Source organism: Oncorhynchus keta, chromosome 35 (genome assembly GCF_023373465.1).
Source record: "Oncorhynchus keta strain PuntledgeMale-10-30-2019 chromosome 35, Oket_V2, whole genome shotgun sequence".
Taxonomy (NCBI): Eukaryota; Metazoa; Chordata; class Actinopteri; order Salmoniformes; family Salmonidae; genus Oncorhynchus; species Oncorhynchus keta.
In genome coordinates, this window is record NC_068455.1 from 81,416,884 (window position 1) to 81,435,342 (window position 18,459).

The 18,459-nt window shown below is 44.5% G+C and overlaps 1 protein-coding gene and 2 long non-coding RNA genes across 3 annotated transcripts; 2 read left to right on the forward strand and 1 right to left on the reverse strand.

The window, feature by feature from the left end:
• Positions 1-262: 262 nt before the first annotated feature.
• LOC118380863 (galactose-specific lectin nattectin-like) lies at positions 263-5,044 on the reverse strand. Its single transcript, XM_052495832.1, has 7 exons — positions 4,896-5,044; positions 3,921-4,002; positions 3,224-3,490; positions 2,263-2,357; positions 1,326-1,460; positions 650-788; positions 263-495 (listed from the first exon to the last, which is right to left on the reverse strand). The coding sequence occupies exons 2-7, from the start codon at positions 3,988-3,990 to the stop codon at positions 428-430; spliced, it is 774 nt and encodes a 257-aa protein (XP_052351792.1). The 5' UTR covers positions 3,991-4,002; positions 4,896-5,044; the 3' UTR covers positions 263-427.
• LOC127915607 (uncharacterized) lies at positions 5,042-6,039 on the forward strand. The gene is made up of 4 exons (XR_008091428.1): positions 5,042-5,466; positions 5,666-5,724; positions 5,806-5,843; positions 5,962-6,039. It is a non-coding gene; the product is annotated as an uncharacterized LOC127915607 (long non-coding RNA).
• Positions 6,040-6,208: 169 nt separating this feature from the next.
• On the forward strand, positions 6,209-7,302 carry LOC127915608 (uncharacterized). The gene is made up of 3 exons (XR_008091429.1): positions 6,209-6,234; positions 6,374-6,470; positions 6,585-7,302. It is a non-coding gene; the product is annotated as an uncharacterized LOC127915608 (long non-coding RNA).
• The last annotated feature ends 11,157 nt before the right edge of the window (positions 7,303-18,459 follow it).

Below are 18,459 nucleotides of genomic sequence, written 5' to 3' on the forward strand. Positions count from 1 at the left end.
ATCTAGCTTACATCCTATATGCCCTGGAGGATATCTGACACGATTTTACAGGTGTACGAAATGTGTGTAAGCAATTTTAAAACATGAATCAATATGTTTTCAGCCCCTCATTGACCTTTAAACATGAAGAAGGTAGTGATGATGATGATGATGATGATGATGATGATGATGATGATGATGATGATGATGATGATGATGATGATGATGATTAACATCAATTGTTTTGAAAATGTAGAAAATGTTGACGACAATCAAACGTGAGAAGTTTATTTTACCAAAGATGTTATTTACTACAGAGTTTAGTAGTTGGATCCAGCTGGTGTTTTGTTTTGTATAAATGACCACTGAACAAAAGGTAACATTGCAGATGGTGCCTTTATTTAAAACAATCTCATCTTTAGAGATCATCTCTCCCAAAATGTGGACATCACAACTTTCTGGAACACAGGAAGGGAAATGTAAACCAGCAAGGGGCATCGTTCTGGCAGCGAGAAGCTGGGAACGAGAGAAACACAGAGAGGTAGGTATTATTTTTGTTATAATATGTAGCTAAAAAAGGAACAAATTCCCTTTCATTAGATGTATTTTACTACTATCCAAATGTTTGATGCATAATGAGCAGGAGACTAGTCTGGTGACTGGATTGTACCTCCATAGTTCATCTCCATGCAATGCTCCCGGCCGTTCGTGTTGTCCTTAATAACACCATGGTTATAGTTAGAGGGTTGACCCGGGCCCCAGTTCTGGTAGTTAAACCTGGACCCGTCGCTCCACAGCCAGAGACCCTCCTACAGAGCACACAGGACGATGCATCACTAGCAGACAGTAAACACTATATATACACACTGTAGTTACTGTCTTTCAAGAGGCAAACCACTGTTTGGGTAAAAAGCTGAGGGATGGGCCAGGAAAAATGTAACCACTCAGATTCCTAGACAGAGTTATGGATACCAGGACTTACCATCTATGAGATAAGCATGAGACTGACCATCTATGTGATAAGCATGAGACTGACCATCTATGTGATAAGCATGAGACTGACCATCTATGTGATAAGCATGAGACTGACCACCTATGAGATAAGCATGAGACTGACCATCTATGAGATAAGCATGAGACTGACCACCTATGTGATAAGCATGAGACTGGCCATCTATGTGATAAGCATGATGTAAGCTAGACAGTGTTTGTAATATTAGATAACAAGCTTTGAAAACAAACGGATCTGTGGGTTAAGGCACCAACAGGCCTTTATAGGTTCTATTCATAAAGAATCAATACATCCTACATGTTTTCAGGAGTGCTGAACAGACGGTGTTTCTGACCTTGATGGCATCGTTGGCTCCTATCCAGGTGCGCTGAGCTTTCCTGGTACTCTTCCTGATGACAGACTGAAGGAAACGATACTGGGGAAGGCTGTGCACTGATGCCAGGTTACCTCCCAAGCGCAAACATTTCCTCTGCAGAGAGACAGAGGGGAGAAAGAAAGAGAGACAGAGAGAGGGGAGAGAAGAAGTGAGAGAGAGAGAGAGAGAGAGAGAGAGAGAGAGAGAGAGAGAGAGAGAGAGAGAGAGAGAGAGAGAGAGAGAGAGAGAGAGAAAGAGAGAGAGGGGAGAGAGAGAGAGAGAGAGAGAGAGAGAGAGAGAGAGAGAGAGAGAGAGAGAGAGAGACAGAGACAGAGAGACAGAGAGAGGGGAGAGAAGAAGTGAGAGAGAGAGAGACAGAGAGACAGAGAGAGGGGAGAGAAGAAGTGAGAGAGAGAGAGACAGAGAGAGGGGAGAGAAGAAGTGAGAGAGAGAGAGACAGAGAGAGGGGAGAGAGACACAGAGAGACACAGAGAGAGGGGAGAGAGAAACAGACGTAGAATATAAAGATATATAGCACGTCATGATATAGTTTCTCAACCCTGTTGAACACAGATTAAACCTACAGAGTCAACTGAAACCCTGTATGACCACCAGACAGGGATGGAAATAGCATCCCTTCTAGCCAACTATAGTGCTTTTCAGACAAGGCTTCTAGAAAATGGTTCCAACTAGCATAAGATGCAGGTCAATTATTGTCTTTTCCATTATCTCATGGCACATTTTGGATCCTGGCTAGTAGAAATTTGCTGTCTACTAACCCGGCTGGCCAGTGTCCAAAATCCTTCAATTCCATCACTGCTACCAGATTCTAACCTGCTGATCTCTCATTAAAGCGCCGATACTTAACATCATGCACACAGATCATCTCAATTATGTACAGCAGACATCCAGGTACCTCTGCCTCTGGCCATGTGGTCATGAAGGGGACGTAGTGATAGCAGTGTGTCTTATATCTGGGCCAGCCGTTTGGGCAGACTCTGCGATGCCACTCTGTAAGTGGGGAGAGAGAGATCATATTAAATTACATGATGAAATGGTTTAGTTCCCACCAGACAATCTGATCCGTCAAAAGTGCGTTCCAGCTGTGATGTTACTGAGCACCACGGCTAACCGTGTGATGTTGAAAAATAAACGATTCACTTTGAAAATTTAACTTTCCGGGAAACATGACCAAATTTGCATAGAAATGTGTGTCATAGATCTGTCATTCTCATTGAAAGCCAGTCTAAGAAGCGTTAGGTCTGTTCTAAATTTTGTTTTTCTTTTAGGTTTTGTCACATAAACAGTATATGACGTTCTCGATAATGTTTCACTTTTCGGAATGATTTCCTCCGAGTCAGAATAATCTTTCGGAGGAGGAATGTGTTTCTTCCGAGTCACAGTGATTATGCCGATCCCCTATTCCATGCTAGAAATGTAAAGGTCATTTCAGATTGAGGTTGGTTGATTGACTCTGAAAATTTAACTTTTCGGGAAACATGACCAAATTTGCATAGAAATGTGTGTCATAGATCTGTCATTCTCATTGAAAGCCAGTCTAAGAAGCGGTAGGTCTGTTCTAAATTTTGTTTTTCTTTTAGGTTTTGTCACCCGGTTGGTTGATTGGTTATTTCAAACTGAACGAACAGAGTTTCAGAACATTTGATTGGTTGATTGGTTATTTCAAACTGAACGAACAGAGTTTCAGAACATTTGATTGGTTGATTGGTTATTGAAAATATATTTCATAGCAGTTTAGATTAGTACAATGATTCTCTACACGTTTGTTTTCTAACATAAACATTTTCACCGCAGTTTGCAAATTGTTTATATATATATTTATATTTATTTAAGGTTGTTAATAATATGTTTCTCACCTTTCCGGGGAGGAATGTTTTCTTCTGAATCAGACAGATCTTTCGGAGGAGGAATGTGCTCATCCGAGTCAGAATGATCTTTCGGAGGAGGAATGTGCTCATCCGAGTCAGAATGATCTGTCGGAGGAGGAATGTGCTCATCCGAGTCAGAATGATCTGTCGGAGGAGGAATGTGTTCATCCGAAGGAGAACTGTTTTCCTCTGAGTCGTACGGATCCTTCGGAGGAGGAATGTGTTCCTCCGAGTCACAGTGATTATGCCGATCCCCTACAACAAAAAGAGAGACACAGAGAGAGGGAATATTGAGACACTTGTTAAAAGTCTTGGGGATTTATTCAATCAGCATTACAGATTCCATGCCAGAAATGTAAAGGTCATTTCAGATTGAGCAGTATGCATGCAGCGTTTAACGTGAATCTCTGCTAAAGAGGAAACATTGCCTTTAAATTTCAGCCGCGCTGTAAAGCTGAACAATGTGGATTGAACCCTTGATCAGATTCAGAACTATGAATCCACAACAGATCTATATAGAATTATATTTCAGCGAATTTGACGGGAGCCCCAACCAGGAGCTCGGGGTTCAGTGACTGTCGAGCCAAAAATCTAGGTCACAAGGTGTTGGGTTAAGGTCGCGACAATAACATCAAATTGCATCTGATGAGTGTGAACAGGTCAACAAAACCTTCGGTCAGAATACCTCTCCTACCCCTTGCATCTCCCAGAGCAAAGACAGCGCTGAGAAGCAGAAGAGTGGTCAAAATCGCCATGGTGATTGTCTCCTGAGAGAGAGAGAGAGAGAGAGAGAGAGAGAGAGAGAGAGAGAGAGAGAGAGAGAGAGAGAGAGAGAGAGAGAAAGAGAGAGAGACAGAGAGAGAGAGAGACAAAGAGAGAGAGACAGAGAGACAGAGAGAGAGAGAGAGACAAAGAGAGAGAGACAAAGAGAGAGAGAGAGAGACAAAGAGAGAGAGAGACAAAGAGAGAGAGAGAGAGAGAGAGAGAGAGAGAGAGAGAGAGAGAGAGAGAGAGAGAGAGAGAGAGAGAGAGAGAGAGGGGACAAAGAGAGAAGCCGTCAAGACAAATTCAGTGAGTACTTCAGAGTGTAGGGGAGTGCAGTGTTTCAAAGACCTCTCAAAGTACATCCAGCCATTCTACCTGGAACCAAAAGCGTTCTACCTGGAACCAAAAGGGTTCTACCTGGAACCAAAAGGGTTCTACCTGGAACCAAAAATGGATCTTCAAAGGGTTGTCCTATGGGGAAGAAGAACCCTTTTGGAACCTTCAGCCGTTCCACAGATGTATTCCAGATCAGAGCAGATTCAACTAATGAACGGCTTGGTGATTTAATTGACAAGGCAGCGTTTTCCAAACTCACGTTCAGTGAGAAACCTCGGTCCTGGGGACCCCAATCTGTGAGTACATATTCATGTGTACTAGGCTAATCTACTGTAATTGGTATTCCTTGAATTCCTTAGCACAGCAGTTCCTAAACTCGGTCCAAAACGTTCACCCATTTGTGTCTCTAGTACAGAGTTTCCCTTTGTAGTGCACTACTTTTGACCAGAGCTACATATAACCAGGGCCCTTGTCTAAAGTAGTGCTCTACAAAGGGAAAATGGTTCTATTTGGGATGCACTCAAGTACAGTATTAGATTAACAGATGTTGAAATCTCACCTTCTGAAGTCTTCAGTTGTAGCTTCACTTCTTCAGAGATCTACAAAGGTTTTCACTATTTTCTCTCTCTCTGTCTCGGTCTGTGAGTTGAGTTCTAGTCTCTCTCTCTCTCTCTGTCCTGTCTGTGAGTTGAGTTCTAGTCTCTCTCTCTCTCTCTGTCCTGTCTGTGAGTTTAGTTCTTCCTCTCCCTCCTCTCCTTTTTAAGGACCCATCCAGTCAGACCCCTCCCTCTATTTTTCTATCTCTCTATTATCCTTTAAGTTGAAATGGAATTTAAATTAACTTCCTGAATTGACTTTGTACCGGGAATATTTAAAATGAATAAAGTGCATAATAATTTTAGAGATGAAAACAATATTCATCATATTTAATTGAAATACACACGATTTCAACTGTCCTGTCTGGGACATTTGGGTTGATGGTCACTAGAATTGAATCAGAATGTTATGGGTTAAACTCCAATCCGTTGATAGTGATTGACGCCAGACTGGAGGAACAAGGACAGAGGACCCTGATATCTACTGTAGTCTCCGAACACTGTGATTCTGTAGCGGCAAATGAAGTCACAGAGGTTCAGAGAAACAAGCCTGTTTGGGCCCTACTGCCTCAGGTTTAGAGAAACAAGCTTGTTTGGGCCTACTGACTCAGGTTTGAGCCCTACTGGCTCAGGTTTGAGCCCTACTGCCTCAGGTTCAGAGAAACAAGCTTGTTTGGGCCTACTGACTCAGGTTTGAGCCCTACTGGCTCAGGTTTGAGCCCTACTGCCTCAGGTTTAGAGAAACAAGCTTGTTTGGGCCTACTGACTCAGGTTTGAGCCCTACTGACTCAGGTTTGAGCCCTACTGCCTCAGGTTTGAGCCCTACTGACTCAGATTCAGAGAAACAAGCTTGTTTGGGCCCTACTGACTCAGGTTTAGAGAAACAAGCTTGTTTGGGCCTACTGACTCAGGTTTGAGCCCTACTGGCTCAGGTTTGAGCCCTACTGCCTCAGGTTCAGAGAAACAAGCTTGTTTGGGCCTACTGACTCAGGTTTAGAGAAACAAGATTGTTTGGGCCTACTGCCTCAGGTTCAGAGAAACAAGCTTGTTTGGGCCTACTGACTCAGGTTTAGAGAAACAAGCTTGTTTGGGCCCTACTGCCTCAGGTTTGAGCCCTACTGACTCATGTTCAGAGAAACAAGCTTGTTTGGGCCTACTGACTCAGGTTCAGAGAAACAAGCTTGTTTGGGCCTACTGACTCAGGTTTAGAGAAACAAGCTTGTTTGGGCCTACTGACTCAGGTTTGAGCCCTACTGACTCAGGTTCAGAGAAAAAAAGCTTGTTTGGGCCCTACTGACTCAGGTTTGAGCCCTACTGACTCAGGTTTGAGCCCTACTGACTCAGGTTTGAGCCCTACTGACTCAGGTTCAGAGAAACAAGCTTGTTTGGGCCTACTGACTCAGGTTCAGAGAAACAAGCTTGTTTGGGCCTACTAACTCAGGTTTAGAGAAACAAGCTTGTTTGGGCCTACTGACTCAGGTTCAGAGAAACAAGCTTGTTTGGGCCTACTGACTCAGGTTTGAGCCCTACTGACTCAGGTTCAGAGAAACAAGCTTGTTTGGGCCTACTGACTCAGGTTTAGAGAAACAAGCTTGTTTGGGCCTACTGACTCAGGTTCAGAGAAACAAGCTTGTTTGGGCCTACTGACTCAGGTTTGAGCCCTACTGACTCAGGTTCAGAGAAACAAGCTTGTTTGGGCCTACTGACTCAGGTTTGAGCCCTACTGACTCAGGTTCAGAGAAAAAAGCTTGTTTGGGCCCTACTGCCTGAGCTTCAGAGAAACATCCCTCCTCTATAATTCTATAGCCTACAAGATACCAGATATTGTAAGGTTAATAGCACAATAATACCAAAGTTGTCTTTGAAGTCTAAACATGGAGCCCAATATAACCAGTAGGAATTATCACTCACTTTGACAACTTGTGGTCACACAGTAGATAGCATCTGTCACTTCCCAATAGAAACTTCTTCTCTTGAACAACATAATTTTCTATATAATTCTTACTCGTGCTTTATGAATTGTCCATGTCGTAGTATTTTACTTGTCCCAAGTTAGCTCACAGATTTGACCGTTTTCTAAAGGAAAGTTTCACCCATTTGGAATGTTGTCGTTTTTGTGCATCTCTGAGCGTTGTTCTATCTTTCCCAGGTGGTCATTTCATGTTTCTCTTTTGTAATTGCAGCCTGGTCTCAGTGGCCAGACGTAACATACAGTAAATAGTACACTAGGCCCAAAACCAAAGGAGAGTGGTTAGTTGTAGTGGATAGTCGGGGCGTATAACGCGAATGTCTAACAACCCAACTGTAACAACCCTAACCCTAACAACCCAACTGTTGCTTGTTCAAATCTCATCATGGACAATTTGAGCTAATTAGCTACTTTTAAGCTCCTTCCTACTTTTGTTTCTACTTTACAACTAATTAGCATGTTAGCTAACCCTTCCCCCAACCCTAACCTTAATGTTAGCTAACCCTTCCCCCAACCCTAACCTTAATGTTAGCTAACCCTTCCCCCAACCCTAACCTTAATGTTAGCTAACCCTTCCCCCAACCCTAACCTTAATGTTAGCTAACCCTTCCCCCAACCCTAACCTTAATGTTAGCTAACCCTTCCCCCAACCCTAACCTTAATGTTAGCTAACCCTTCCCCCAACCTTAATGTTAGCTAACCCTTCCCCCAACCCCAACCTTAATGTTAGCTAACCCTTCCCCTAACCTTAATGTTAGCTAACCCTTCCCCTAACCTTAATGTTAGCTAACCCTTCCCCCAACCCTAACCTTAATGTTAGCTAACCCTTCCCCCAACCCTAACCTTAATGTTAGCTAACCCTTCCCCCAACCCTAAACTTAATGTTAGCTAACCCTTCCCCCAACCCTAACCTTAATGTTAGCTAACCCTTCCCCCAACCCTAACCTTAATGTTAACTAACCCTTCCCCCAACCCTAACCTTAATGTTAGCTAACCCTTCCCCCAACCTTAATGTTAGCTAACACTTCCCACCACCCCAACCTTAATGTTAGCTAACCCTTCCCCTAACCTTAATGTTAGCTAACCCTTCCCCCAACCCTAACCTTAATGTTAGCTAACCCTTCCCCCAACCCTAACCTTAATGTTAGCTAACCCTTCCCCCAACCCTAACCTTAATGTTAGCTAACCCTTCCCCCAACCCTAAACTTAATGTTAGCTAACCCTTCCCCCAACCCTAACCTTAATGTTAGCTAACCCTTCCCCCAACCCTAACCTTAATGTTAGCTAACCCTTCCCCCAACCCTAACCTTAATGTTAGCTAACCCTTCCCCCAACCCCAACCTTAATGTTAGCTAACCCTTCCCCTAACCTTAATGTTAGCTAACCCTTCCCCTAACCTTAATGTTAGCTAACCCTTCCCCCAACCCTAACCTTAATGTTAGCTAACCCTTCCCCCAACCCTAACCTTAATGTTAGCTAACCCTTCCCCCAACCTTAATGTTAGCTAACCCTTCCCCTAACCTTAATGTTAGCTAACCCTTCCCCTAACCTTAATGTTAGCTAACCCTTCCCCCAACCCTAAACTTAATGTTAGCTAACCCTTCCCCCAACCCTAACCTTAATGTTAGCTAACCCTTCCCCCAACCCTAACCTTAATGTTAGCTAACCCTTCCCCCAACCCTAACATTAATGTTAGTTAACCCTTCCCCCAACCTTAATGTTAGCTAACCCTTCCCCTAACCTTAATGTTAGCTAACCCTTCCCCCAACCTTAATGTTAGCTAACCCTTCCCCAAACCCTAAACGTAATGTTAGCTAACCCTTCCCCCAACCCTAACCTTAATGTTAGCTAACCCTTCCCCCAACCCTAACCTTAATGTTAGCTAACCCTTCCCCCAACCCTAACCTTAATGTTAGCTAACCCTTCCCCAAACCTAAACTTAATGTTAGCTAACCCTTCCCCCAACCCTAACCTTAATGTTAGCTAACCCTTCCCCCAACCCTAACCTTAATGTTAGCTAACCCTTCCCCCAACCTTAATGTTAGCTAACCCTTCCCCCAACCCTAACCTTAATGTTAGCTAACCCTTCCCCCAACCCTAACCTTAATGTTAGCTAACCCTTCCCCCAACCCTAACCTTAATGTTAGCTAACCCTTCCCCCAACCCTAATGTTAGCTAACCCTTCCCCCAACCCTAACCTTAATGTTAGCTAACCCTTCCCCCAACCCTAACCTTAATGTTAGCTAACCCTTCCCCAACCTTAATGTTAGCTAACCCTTCCCCCAACCCCAACCTTAATGTTAGCTAACCCTTCCCCCAACCTTAATGTTAGCTAACCCTTCCTCCAACCTTAATGTTGGCTAACCCTTCCCCCAACCCTAACCTTAATGTTAGCTAACCCTTCCCCCAACCTTAATGTTAGCTAACCCTTCCCCCAACCCTAACCTTAATGTTAGCTAACCCTTCCCCCAACCTTAATGTTAGCTAACCCTTCCCCCAACCCTAACCTTAATGTTAGCTAACCCTTCCCCCAACCCTAACCTTAATGTTAGCTAACCCTTCCCCCAACCCTAATGTTAGCTAACCCTTCCCCCAACCCTAACCTTAATGTTAGCTAACCCTTCCCCCAACCCTAATGTTAGCTAACCCTTCCCCCAACCATAACCTTAATGTTAGCTAACCCTTCCCCAAACCCTAACCTTAATGTTAGCTAACCCTTCCCCCAACCCTAACCTTAATGTTAGCTAACCCTTCCCCCAACCTTAATGTTAGCTAACCCTTCCTCCAACCTTAATGTTAGCTAACCCTTCCCCCAACCCTAACCTTAATGTTAGCTAACCCTTCCCCCAACCCTAACCTTAATGTTAGCTAACCCTTCCCCCAACCTTAATGTTAGCTAACCCTTCCCCCAACCCTAACCTTAATGTTAGCTAACCCTTCCCCCAACCCTAACCTTAATGTTAGCTAACCCTTCCCCCAACCTTAATGTTAGCTAACCCTTCCCCTAACCTTAATGTTAGCTAACCCTTCCCCAAACCCTAACCTTAATGTTAGCTAACCCTTCCCCCAACCTTAATGTTAGCTAACCCTTCCCCCAACCCTAACCTTAATGTTAGCTAACCCTTCCCCCAACCTTAATGTTAGCTAACCCTTCCCCCAACCCTAACCTTAATGTTAGCTCACCCTTCCCCCAACCTTAATGTTAGCTAACCCTTCCCCCAACCTTAATGTTAGCTAACCCTTCCCCTAACCTTAATTTTAGCTAACCCTTCCCCCAACCTTAATGTTAGCTAACCCTTCCCCCAACCCTAATGTTAGCTAACCCTTCCCCCAACCTTAATGTTAGCTAACCCTTCCCCCAACCTTAATGTTAGCTAACCCTTCCCCCAACCCTAACCTTAATGTTAGCTAGTGTGGTTTTCCACTTTGATTTTGAGTGTGACTCCAAATCCAGACCTCTGTGGGTTGATACATTTGATTTCCATTGATAATTTTTTGTGTGATTTTGTTGTCAGCACATTCAACTATGTAAAGAAAAAAAAGTATTTAATAGGAATATTTCATTCATTCAGATCTAGGATGTGTTATTTTAGTGTTCCCTTTATTTATTTTTGAGCAGTGTATATATTCTGAGGGCTACAACCTATCTGTCTGTGTGTCGTAACGGATACTGCAGTTGAACAAGCATGACGCAGTCCCTACACGTTGGTCCCTTTTTGTTTTGTGATGATGTTTTGGGTCATCTTTATAGTTGTTGTCACAATCTTAGTTCCTGAAAAGATACCACTACTTGACTGACTCCCGCACAGCTTAGCCAATGTTTGTAGTGACGATTAATAACTATAATCGCTATAATTAGACCGCTTGTGTTCCACCTCTGGGCAGCCTGAAGTTTCAGGCGGCCGAGCAACTATGAATACCGGCGAAAAGAGTCTTGACACTGGGGCGGGATCGTTTTGTATCGCCCGGCGCCATAGTTTTGCCATATATGCTAATATCTTGGCGAGAGTAAATAGTTGCATGTAACTCGGCAGCTGAGAAGAACATTACATCGTTATTACGTTTGCAATACTGACCACACAGTTTGCACGAACATTTCGACAAAAAGTATTTTGTGTAAAACATGTAAATAGCTGCATGTAGCCTATAACCCCTCCTGAAGAAAAAAAAAACCGACAGGAAGTCGCGTTTATGCAACTCCTTGATCACACCTACCGCGTCATTGCGCAATATGGTACACAGTATGTGCTCAACAAAAGTTCAACATTCACCTGCCAATATTTATATCATGCCGTCTATGAATAACGTTTGGTGCATAATGACTCGATCACAACCGCGGCGTCAGGTCATTGCGTTTCTGCACACCACAAATACGTTCATTTACAATGGAAGCTGCGTTGCTTTATGTGTGTTGCTTAAATGGGATTTATCGGATTTATGTGTAGACGGTTTGACAGAAATGGTCGCAGAAGGTGAATGTTGAACTTTTGTTGCAGACATATCCAGATGATGCTGCCTAGCATTTTGTGCGATAATGCTGTAGGTTTTTTTTTTTGCGACGTGTACAATTTGATAAACCCAACCACTGCACCACACAGAACACACTGCAACTGCCTCTGCGAGACAAACGGCAGCGTTCCATAGACTACCACAGTATGAGTCATAATACCCATAAGACCTAGCGGTCGAACAGGGAAATGGTACCAATCATTTTTCCACCATACATTTTTCGCCAATAGGGGATTTAAGAAACACTTAAAATAAGGGCTGTTTCATTTTTTTTTACGTAAAAAAAAAAAACGTTTCACCTTTATTTATTCATGTAGGCTTACCCTGACGTAACATTTTGATAACCATGTAAATCCCTCTTTGACAAGGTGACTTTATGCTAATTAGCTGCTAATGAGGCTATCATAAAGAACTACAAATACAATGATGATCTGGACGAGACTGCTGTATCAAGGCAAAGGTATGAATATCTGGATTAACTATCTAATGTTTGCTAAATGTAGTGATTAATAAATTGGCAAGTTATTTTAAAAAAATTAAAAAATCCAAGCGGCCTCCCGCTCCCACAACTAACCAGGCCAGACTATGACCAGGTGTGTCAGGGTTGTTTGGCCACAAGCTTATTGTTTTTACCCTGTTTTGTCCCTTGGCTTATATTTGCAACTCCTCAATGGTCTCCGGGAGAGGCGAAGGTAAATAAGGGCCCAGATCACATACTCTGAGACTCTTTGTGAATAAGGGCCCAGATCACCTACTCTGAGACTCTTTGTGAATAAGGGCCCAGATCACATACTCTGAGACTCTTTGTGAATAAGGGCCCAGATCACATACTCTGAGACTCTTTGTGAATAAGGGCCAAGATCTTTTACTCTGAGACTATTTGTGAATAAGGGCCAAGATCTTTTACTCTGAGACTCTTTGTGAATAAGGGCCAAGATCTTTTACTCTGAGACTCTTTGTGAATAAGGGCCAAGATCTTTTACTCTGAGACTCTTTGTGAATAAGGGCCAAGATCTTTTACTCTGAGACTCTTTGTGAATAAGGGCCCAAATCTTCTACTCTGAGACTCTTTGTGAATAAGGGCCCAGATGTTCAGTGAGTGTATTGCAGTTCATAAGTACTGAATGTGTCAGACTGAACAGTTTAATCGTCAATGCAAGCAATTAAAAACAGTCATATTACACCAGACATGTTCAATAATTTCAATGTAGAGGGGAATCTATCTAACTGCAATGGGATCAAGGACCTCATTGTTTTGGTTCTGAGGTCTCCATTCCCTTGGAGCACAGGACCCGATGTTCCAGCCTTGACGACGACCTGACGACAACAAAACTATCACATCAAACATTCTGAAACAATTGAGATTGTTTACTCATCGTAACCTAGATAAAGTTAAAGAGGACAAGCACAACATCTTTATTAAGTTGACACAATTACACAACTAACACAACTACACACACAGCCCCATACTACTAATACAACTACACATACAGCCCTACTACTAATACAACTACACATACAGCCCCATACTACTAATACAACTACACATACAGCCCTATACTACTAATACAACTACACATACAGCCCCATACTACTAATACAACTACACATACAGCCCTATACTACTAATACAACTACACACACAGCCCTATACTACTAATACAACTACACATACTACTAATACAACTATACAAACAGCCCTATACTACTAATACAACTACACACACAGCCCTATACAACTAATACAACTACACACACAGCCCTATACTACTAATATAACTACTGTGTTTGTGTGTGGGTGTGTGGGTGGGTGTGTATGTTGGCTGTTGATAAGACTCTGTGCAACTCACAGGGAGACTGGGGAAAATGTACTTCTTTTAACATTCTGTAGAACTTTATTTATTTGGGTCACAAAGGTGGGTCATTACCTAGTAATAAACCAGGTGACGAGAGAGTAATATTTAGTTAAGGGAAATAAATAGTACATATAAATGTTATATAGCAGATAGCTTGTGAAACTCATTCCTCAGCCTGACGTGTTGCCCCTAGTTGAAAAAAGCTAACGGCGCGACGGGGTAGAGACTCTTCAGGAGGACGGGTCACGTTGTGTTTAGGTAGGCAGAGCTAAATTAAATGTACTCAATTATTGTTCTGAGAATTGTGCCCATTCTTCCAATTCCCTAACACACGCCATGGCTGGACATCAGCGGGCTGCAATGTAGCCCAAAATGCCTCTGTATATAGCGCACTACCTATACCTGGGGCCTATATAGGTTTCCGTGAAAAGTGGTGCACTATATAGGGAAGAGGGAGCCATTTGTAACAAAACCAATGGACAATGGTAATTAAATGTCCTTATTTCATTTGTTCTAGGTTCATTTTGTTTTGAATGTCATAAGGAAGTCTGATATGAATGTTCTCGTCACGTACCGTTCTCTCTAGATAAAGATGGAAAGCTGCCGACTGCAAAGTAAACAGATTCTTCTGGCATCACTACTGTGCGTTGATAAAATACCGCAATCAAACGAGTAGTCTAAACTACGGCAGACTAGGCTTGAGTTGGCTGCAATAGATCGCTTTTCGGTCAACTATACCAAAAAACTATTCTGTCATTAAATGTGACTCCCGAGTAGCGCAGCGGTCTAAGGCACTTCACCTCAGTACTAGAGGCGTCACTACAGACACTCTGGTACGAATCCAGGTGTATCAGAACCGGCCGTGATTGAGAGTCCTATAAGGCGGCGCACAATTGGCCCAGTATGGTCTGAGTTTGGCCGGTATAGGCCGTCATTGTAAATAAGAATTGGACTTGCCTAGTTAAATAAAGGTTCAATTTAAATCAGTAGAAGTAGAAGAAAACAGTGTGTGTAGGACTAATGAATGACCACAAGGTGGCAGTACATGCTCACCAAACCATACCTGTTCTAGTGTAACAGTACTGCTTCCTTGCCCAAACTGGGCTCAAACCAGGGATCCTTTGAACTCATCAGTAACCATCACCCACAAAGAATCATTACCTGTCTATCGCTCCCCATGTGGCGTAAAGGAAACAACTAGGTCTCAGAGCGAGTGACGTCCCCGCTAACTAGCTAGTCATTTCACACCGCTAACTAGCTAGTCATTTCACACCGCTAACCGGCTAGTCATTTCACACCGCTAACTAGCTAGTCATTTCACACCGCTAACCGGCTAGTCATTTCACACCGCTAACTAGCTAGCCATTTCACACCGCAAACTAGCTAGTCATTTCACACCGCTAACCGGCTAGTCATTTCACACCGCTAACTAGCTAGTCATTTCACACCGCTAACTAGCTAGCCATTTCACACCGCTAACTAGCTAGTCATTTCACAACGCAAACTAGCTAGTCATTTCACACCGCTAACTGGCTAGCCATTTCACACCGCTAACTAGCTAGCCATTTCACACCGCTAACTAGCTAGTCATTTCACACCGCTAACTGGCTAGAAATTTCACACTGCTAACTAGCTAGCCATTTCACACCGCTAACTGGCTAGCCATTTCACACCGCTAACTAGCTAGCCATTTCACACCGCTAACTAGCTAGTCATTTCACACCGCTAACTGGCTAGAAATTTCACACTGCTAACTGGCTAGCCATTTCACACCGCTAACTAGCTAGCCATTTCACACCGCTAACTAGCTAGTCATTTCACACCGCTAACTGGCTTGCCATTTCACACCGCTAACTAGCTAGCCATTTCACACCGCTAACTAGCTAGTCATTTCACACCGCTAACTGGCTAGAAATTTCACACCGCTAACTAGCTAGCCATTTCACACCGCTAACTAGCTAGTCATTTCACACCGCTAACTAGCTAGTCATTTCACACCGCTAACTAGCTAGTGTTAAGCTCAGAGAGATGCAAGGGGAAGCTGGTCTCTAAGGAGCTGTTCCTATAGCAGGGCCTCTAAGGAGCTGTTCCTATAGCAGGGTCTCTAAGGAGCTGTTCCTATTGTAGGGTCTCTAAGGAGCTGTTCCTATTGTAGGGTCTCTAAGGAGCTGTTCCTATAGCAGGGTCTCTAAGGAGCTGTTTCTATAGCAGGGTCTCTAAGGAACTGTTACTATTGTAGGGTCTCTAAGGAGCTGTTTCTATAGCAGGGTCTCTAAGGAGCTGTTCATATAGCAGGGCCTCTAAGGAGCTGTTTCTATAGCAGGGCCTCTAAGGAGCTGTTCCTATATCAGGGCCTCTAAGGAGCTGTTCCTATAGCAGGGTCTCTAAGGAGCTGTTCCTATAGCAGGGCCTCTAAGGAGCTGTTCCTATAGCAGGGCCTCTAAGGAGCTGTTCCTATAGCAGGGTCTCTAAGGAGATGTTTCTATTGTAGGGCCTCTAAGGAGATGTTCCTATAGCAGGGTCTCTAAGGAGCTGTTCCTATAGCAGGGTCTCTAAGGAGCTGTTCCTATTGTAGGGTCTCTAAGGAGCTGTTCCTATAGCAGGGCCTCTAAGGAGCTGTTCCTATAGCAGGGCCTCTAAGGAGCTGTTCCTATAGCAGAGTCTCTAAGGAGCTGTTCCTATAGCAGGGTCTCTAAGGAGATGTTTCTATAGCAGGGCCTCTAAGGAGATGTTTCTATAGCAGGGCCTCTAAGGAGCTGTTCCTATAGCAGGGTCTCTAAGGAGCTGTTCCTATAGCAGGGTCTCTAAGGAGCTGTTTCTATAGCAGGGTCTCTAAGGAGATGTTTCTATAGCAGGGCCTCTAAGGAGCTGTTACTATTGTAGGGCCTCTAAGGAGCTGTTACTATTGTAGGGTCTCTAAGGAGATGTTTCTATAGCAGGGCCTCTAAGGAGCTGTTACTATTGTAGGGTAGGGCCTCTAAGGAGCTGTTCCTATAGCATTGTCTCTAAGGGGAAGCTGGTCCCATAGCATTGTCTCTAAGGGGAAGCTGGTCCCATAGCATTGTCTCTAAGGGGAAGCTGGCCCCATAGCATTGTCTCTAAGGGGAAGCTGGTCCCATAGCATTGTCTCTAATTCCTGGTGGGCTGTGTCGTTTGTCTATTTCCTTTCGACAACCAGGTGAAAGGAGTCCCTAATTAATCAATGACCTTAATTGATCAATCAAGTATAAGGGAGGAGCGAAAACCCTCAGAAACTCGGCCCTCCAGCAACTAAGTGTGCCACCCCCAAAGCCCTCCAGCAACTAAGTGTGCCACCCCCAAAGCCCTCCAGCAACTAAGTGTGCCACCCCCAAAGCCCTCCATCAACTAAGTGTGCCACCCCCAAAGCCCTCCATCAACTAAGTGTGCCACCCCCAAAGCCCTCCATCAACTAAGTGTGCCACCCCAAAGCCCTCCATCAACTAAGTGTGCCACCCCAAAGCCCTCCATCAACTAAGTGTGCCACCCCAAAGCCCTCCATCAACTAAGTGTGCCACCCCAAAGCCCTCCATCAACTAAGTGTGCCACCCCAAAGCCCTCCATCAACTAAGTGTGCCACCCCAAAGCCCTCCATCAACTAAGTGTGCCACCCCAAAGCCCTCCATCAACTAAGTGTGCCACCCCCAAAGCCCTCCATCAACTAAGTGTGCCACCCCCCAAAGCCCTCCATCAACTAAGTGTGCCACCCCCAAAGCCCTCCATCAACTAAGTGTGCCACCCCCAAAGCCCTCCATCAACTAAGTGTGCCACCCCCAAAGCCCTCCATCAACTAAGTGTGCCACCCCCAAAGCCCTCCATCAACTAAGTGTGCCACCCCCCAAAGCCCTCCATCAACTAAGTGTGCCACCCCCAAAGCCCTCCAGCAACTAAGTGTGCCACCCCCCCAAAGCCCTCCATCAACTAAGTGTGCCACCCCCAAAGCCCTCCATCAACTAAGTGTGCCACCCCCAAAGCCCTCCATCAACTAAGTGTGCCACCCCCAAAGCCCTCCATCAACTAAGTGTGCCACCCCAAAGCCCTCCATCAACTAAGTGTGCCACCCCAAAGCCCTCCATCAACTAAGTGTGCCACCCCAAAGCCCTCCATCAACTAAGTGTGCCACCCCCCAAAGCCCTCCATCAACTAAGTGAGCCACCCCCAAAGCCCTCCAGCAACTAAGTGTGCCACCCCCAAAGCCCTCCATCAACTAAGTGTGCCACCCCCAAAGCCCTCCATCAACTAAGTGTGCCACCCCCAAAGCCCTCCATCAACTAAGTGTGCCACCCCCAAAGCCCTCTATCAACTAAGTGTGCCACCGCCAAAGCCCTCCATCAACTAAGTGTGCCACCGCCAAAGCCCTCCATCAACTAAGTGTGCCACCCCCAAAGCCCTCCATCAACTAAGTGTGCCACCCCCAAAGCCCTCCATCAACTAAGTGTGCCACCCCCAAAGCCCTCCATCAACTAAGTGTGCCACCCCCCCAAAGCCCTCCATCAACTAAGTGTGCCACCCCCCCAAAGGATGTATCCCACTGTAAAGTGTTCAACTTCTTACTTAGACACCCGGGACCAAAAAACGAGCATCTCAACGGCCGTTTAAAAAAAAAAAAGTACTTTATTATAACAGGAAGTCCCATTGATGTCAGAAGTGCTAGCCTGGTCCCAGATCAGTTTTGGGGGTAAATACCTTTCAGATTAATATCTGTACAACTTATTGACAGTATTCTGCTAATAACCTATCTAGGTTGGGAGATGAGTTGTTTACAGGAAGAATAACAACATGTATTTATTGAAACGTGGTGACACATGTAACGGATGTGAAACGGCTAGCTTAGTTAGCGGCGGTGCGCGCTAAATAGCGTTTCAATCAGTGACGTCACTCGCTCTGAGCCCTTGAAGTATTAGTTTCCGGTTTGCTCTGCAAGGGCCGCGGCTTTTGTGGAGCGATGGGTAACGATGCTTCGTGGGGTGACTGTTGTTGATGTGCGCAGAGGGTCCCTGGGTATGGGCGAGGGGACGGTCTAGAGTTATGCTGTTACATGGTCCTATGATAGGTGATCGAGCAACTCTGTGGCCTAGTTTTTCTAACGTGATCTATCTCGAGTTCGCCCGATCAGATAACATAGAAATGGAATGAATAGAACGGAAGTCCCCATTCAGTTCAATGATTTGTCCG